The 4,948-nt window shown below is 34.4% G+C and overlaps 1 protein-coding gene across 1 annotated transcript in view; it reads right to left on the bottom strand.

Moving 5' to 3' along the window:
• MAP2K5 (mitogen-activated protein kinase kinase 5) overlaps positions 1–4,948 on the bottom strand; it is a 267,464-nt gene that overhangs the window by 140,645 nt on the left and 121,871 nt on the right. The window contains exons 11-12 of the mRNA XM_012658123.1: positions 4,491–4,556; positions 3,451–3,495 (exon numbers count right to left, since the gene is read on the bottom strand). Coding sequence (XP_012513577.1) covers positions 3,451–3,495; positions 4,491–4,556 — 111 coding nt within the window. The remainder of the gene's footprint in view (positions 1–3,450; positions 3,496–4,490; positions 4,557–4,948) is intronic.

Raw genomic sequence — 4,948 nt, 5'->3', positions numbered from 1 at the left:
TTAGGAACAATTAGTCAAATGAGTTACTGAAAAAAGATGTTTCTAAGACCCTACATACATGGGTTACAAGTGCTACCTTCTATGTGGAAAATTTAGTAAGTGGCTGCTATTAAGAATTTTAAAACTCTTTATACGGAAATTGTTGTAAAAGGAGATGCACATGTTTTATTCACAAACATTGACCCTGTATGCGCATGAGTGTGAACTCGCCAATTTCAAGGTTAACTGTTCATAATTAGATACCAGATACACTGAATGAACCACCACTACTCAACATTTACTAAAAGAATTTAAAAGTATCCATCACTATAGAAAATTTTAGATGAATCAGGACTATAAGAACAAGAAAACCTATCATGATGAGAAGTAACTGGTTTACATACTTTGAAAATAATGAAAAGAGGGCTGGGGGATAAATATAGAAGGATTTTAGTTGATTAAGAAAGACTAAGAGCAATAGTAAAAATAAGAAATGCAATGGGGGTACGATGTACACAATTCAGGTGATGGCTACACTAAAAGCCTAGACTTTACCATTAAGTAATACATCCATGTAACAAAACTGCACTTGTACCACCTGAGTCTATAAAAAGAAAAAAAAAAAAAAAAGAAATGCAATAGTGCAACGGGAGAAAACCAATTTCTAAATACTAAAGATCTAGAAGACAAAATCTATATCAATTAATAGGGCTGAGCAGTGGTTAAGGTATTCTAATTGTTCTCACAGAGTATAATAGCATGTCCTCCTGAAAGATTTGCTAACGCATTATGATCAATTCCACTATATGTTTGTTTATTCTAAGAGAACATAATAAATTTTTATGGCAAATGATTTCTTCCAGAGTTTGGAATAACTGGCATTGCAATAAAACACAGGTGTTTCAGACAGTAAGACAGTAAAACATATATATATATATCAAAATATTAATAATAATTTTACCACAAAAGGAAACAGAAAAATGTATTTCTTTAAATGCTTGTAAAAAATAACATCCATAATGAAAACAATTTTCTCTCTGAGTAGTAAGAGGAGGTCACCTTATTTAGCACGGAAGTAATCATCTTCTGAGTCCTCAGGAAGTAGGGTCAAACTTCTCAACTTAGAAGCTTAGTTGCATATTATAAAACCTTTCCATTAAAGATAGCTCACCACTAAACATTGGTCCCACACAAAACGAATAATCAGAAAACACACAGGGGGAAAAAATCCAACATACTCAGAGTGTCAAGTAGAAAAAAAAAGTAAAACAAATGCTTATTTTATGGTTTGCTAAAATTATAAATTTTGTTAGAGATTCAAAAAGAAAATATTATTCTTCCAACTTTGTCAAAATAGACTACATTTTCCTTTAGAAGCACATAAGCATCAGTGAACAAGGGAGCTAGAAACCTGTCCACTGAAAATCCAGAGGATATTATTGGTATTCAGTGCGCTGGGCTTCACAACAATGACTTGACAAAGCCTTGACACTAAAAGTACTTGTATCTGCTGTCAATCACTCACTCCTTGACAAGTCAAGTGCACAGCCTTTCAGGGACAACTTCAATCAACATTAGCACTCAAAATACAGTACGCAGTGTCACTGCTTCAGAAATGAGAGGAAAAATAAAACGTGTTACATGGCAGGGAAAGGCAGAATGTGGATAAAAATTATTGAGCAAGTTGGAAGGCTGAAATCAGATAGTTTACATGAATTTCTTTGGGGGAAAAAATGCTCTTTTGCCATACATCCTGTAAGAGAAAATTTTAATAACCTATCATAGAGGCTGACAAGGTCCACACTGTAATGAACCTTAAATTTACAAATCTGCCTTGCACACCAGATTATTAGAACCAGGAAACTAAAGTTAATTTGGGAAGGGGGAGAGGATACCTAGATGTGATTTTTTTTCTTTTTTTAGAGACAAAGTCTTGCTCTGTCATCCAGGCTGGAGAACAGTGGTGTGATCATAGCTCACTGTATCCTCAAACTCCTGGGCTCAAGGGATCCTCCTGCATCAGTCTTTCAAGTAGCTGGGACTATAGACATGCAACGCCATGTCAGTTAATTTTTAAAAAGTTTTTGTAGAGATAGGATCTCACTACATTGTCCAGGCTGGTCTTGAACTCCTGGCCTCAAACAATCCTCCCATCTTGGCCTCCCAAAGCTCTGGGATTACAGGCATGAGCCACCATGCCTGGTGTAGATGTGGTTCTAAGACATGAAAAGAATCTGACGCAATTGTATGTGTTGCTCCATTATATTTTCATTCATACATCTTTTTCTTTTTAACCTAGTTCTCACTTTCACTCCTCCCTCTACTTTTCCCTCATTCTCTTAGAAAAACAGAGTGAAAGAACAAGGGGTCTTTCTATGTTCAAATTAGTATTGATTAATTAGATGACAACTCTGGACAAGTTATTTAACTTTTCTAAACCCTATCTTGCATATGTATAAAATATGTTCAATAATCCAAACTTTACAAGGTTGCTATAAAGACTAAATGACATAGTATTTGTACAGAAAGCATGTAACAGTGATTGGCACAGGAAGAATTCCATATACACCTATCTTCCCCTCTCCCCTTCTGATTCTGTTACTTTTTACTTGGCAATTGCACCCACGTGCTTTCTTGGTCTCACTAAGAGAGCTAAAGGGAAAGATGCTGATGTCATCTTCAGTACACTATAAGAGAGATAACCATGGATACTGAGAACTCAATCAGTCTGTGTGAACACTTATTTCACAAACCATGACCTATAACCCAACAATTTGCTTGTCTTATTTTGATTGGTATAGTCCTCCCAGTGTCAGGCATTAGCCATGTGCCAATCTGGTGTTTGTCAGCTGCAGAGGATAAATGTGTAGCCTACTCAGACTACACACAAAAAAATACACTTTGGAGGCATTATACAAACTTAAGCTCCAGTAGAATTTATAAAAAGTGGCAGATAAGAGCAAAATTATCAAAAGTATGTCTTCTACTGCAGCCATAATTAGTTTTCGTTACTATGACCTGATAAGCCATTAAAAGCTGGAGAAATTAGACACATTTTAGAAAGTAAAAACCACCCTAATTTAAAAAACTGTAAGGGCAAATGTAGACAATGCTTTGGATTAGCATTTATTTCAATGCCTCTCACTAAAATAATTTGTGTCATATTTTCAATCATCCAATAGGCAAGCCCTGTACTTGACGCTAAATTTTATTTTTTCTGCTGACTCCATTCACTTCACAGTCTTCCCACTCCAGTAGAATTGAAAAGACCAGCGGCCTTGTGTGGATGCCCTACACAAGAGGGAAGTAAGATTTATGAAGTACAGGAAGAACACACTTCACTACTGAAGAAGGTAGATTTCTATTTTTTTCAAGTTCAACAGATAACTGAATATATAGAACATCTATACTTTTCTCTTTCACTTGGTATCCTTGCCTTTTTTTTTGCCCTTTATGTACATGTTATTAAACTTTTAGAGCCAAGAACTGCCAAAAGCCACAAAGCAGTCACTCCCCCTGAGATTAGAAGAGGAAATGAAACATTTTTATTTTCATCTAAAATGGTGATTTAAGTACTCAAATTTCATACCAAACTAATCTACCTACACATGTAGATTAAAAGCTACTTAGCAGCAATAGCATCAGAAAAGAAAGTTCTCATCACCCTGGGCAGTTCACACTAATAATTAGAAAGAAAAAAGGAAAGCTGAGAATTACGATGAACTAAGACTAAATAAGTGTCCATGTTGGATTAAAGGATTTGAGTTGTCAGTTTGATGTATAATGAATGTGAAAATCAGCCACTTAATTAAATGGTACATGGTATGATCACTTTGTTCTGCATTAAACCACTGAAGTTATCAGAGTGCCTTTAGTTTAGCAATTGTTTACTGTTACACTACCCCATGACTTCTCTCAGACACTGTTTAGCCTATATTATTCCAAATCTGAAATCTAGAATTTACATAGTAATGTTGATTTAGTTGATATATTTCATCAGTTTACTAGTAAATAAAGGAAATACAGGAATATAGAAAAACTGTTATTAATCACAAAGAGAATAAATTCCCAGATGTAGTTGACAAAAACTTTAACGTGAAGAACATAAAAAATCTGCAAAAATCTTTACGAACAAAGTAGCATTGTCTCATAGACTATTTTAATAATTTAGACTTTTCGGGTGTTTTCTATCATATGCTTATAATTACCAAGTGTCCAAAAAGCAGCTTCCTTTTTGAAGAACTTGGAAATTTTACTGTTCATCAATAGCCCTGAGGTCCTTGCAAATATATGAAACTAGAACAGGTCAAATGTCATATGACTATGTTATTACAGTGGTTTGGGCTATGAAAAGAAAAAAGGACAAAAATGATAAAAGCAGAAGAAAGTTAAGAAGATCCTGGCAGCCATTTGGAATTGAAGAAAAAGGAAAAAAAAATACTTAGGACATAAGAATAGGCTTGATTAGAATGATTAAATCACCCAAATTTCCTAACACTAAAACCATATACTTACTGCTACTGCAATTCTTCCAAGGACATGTTCTGGAATTTTCCTATATACATCCAAAGATCCCCCTGTAGAGACAAACATATTGTGTTATTACAAGTGAAACTACCAAAAGAGGGCACGGGTCTCCTCCTCTGTGTATTCATTGTGAGAATCTGTTTTTCCTCTTCTTACATTATGCATTGGATTTTTAGAATAAAACTCGTTTTTGGTCAAATTTTAAGACATAATAATACTTCCAGATGAAATGTAACTAGATACTTCCATTTTATTCCCAAGTATATATAGTTATATACATGAAAGGGTTGAAGGAAACTAGTCAAGGAAAGGCTAAGAATCTGTACTTTATGTAAACTTAAATACATATACAAAATTATAAAGATCAATATGACAATCACATTCAGGTGTCTGCCTTGTTTACCAGTTTTCTCAAATGTAAACCAGGACACTATCTTAGAAT

Source organism: Propithecus coquereli, unplaced genomic scaffold, assembly GCF_000956105.1.
Source record: "Propithecus coquereli isolate 6110/MARCELLA unplaced genomic scaffold, Pcoq_1.0 Scaffold573, whole genome shotgun sequence".
NCBI lineage: Eukaryota > Metazoa > Chordata > Mammalia > Primates > Indriidae > Propithecus > Propithecus coquereli.
This window is presented reverse-complemented; position numbering and strand designations above follow the sequence as displayed.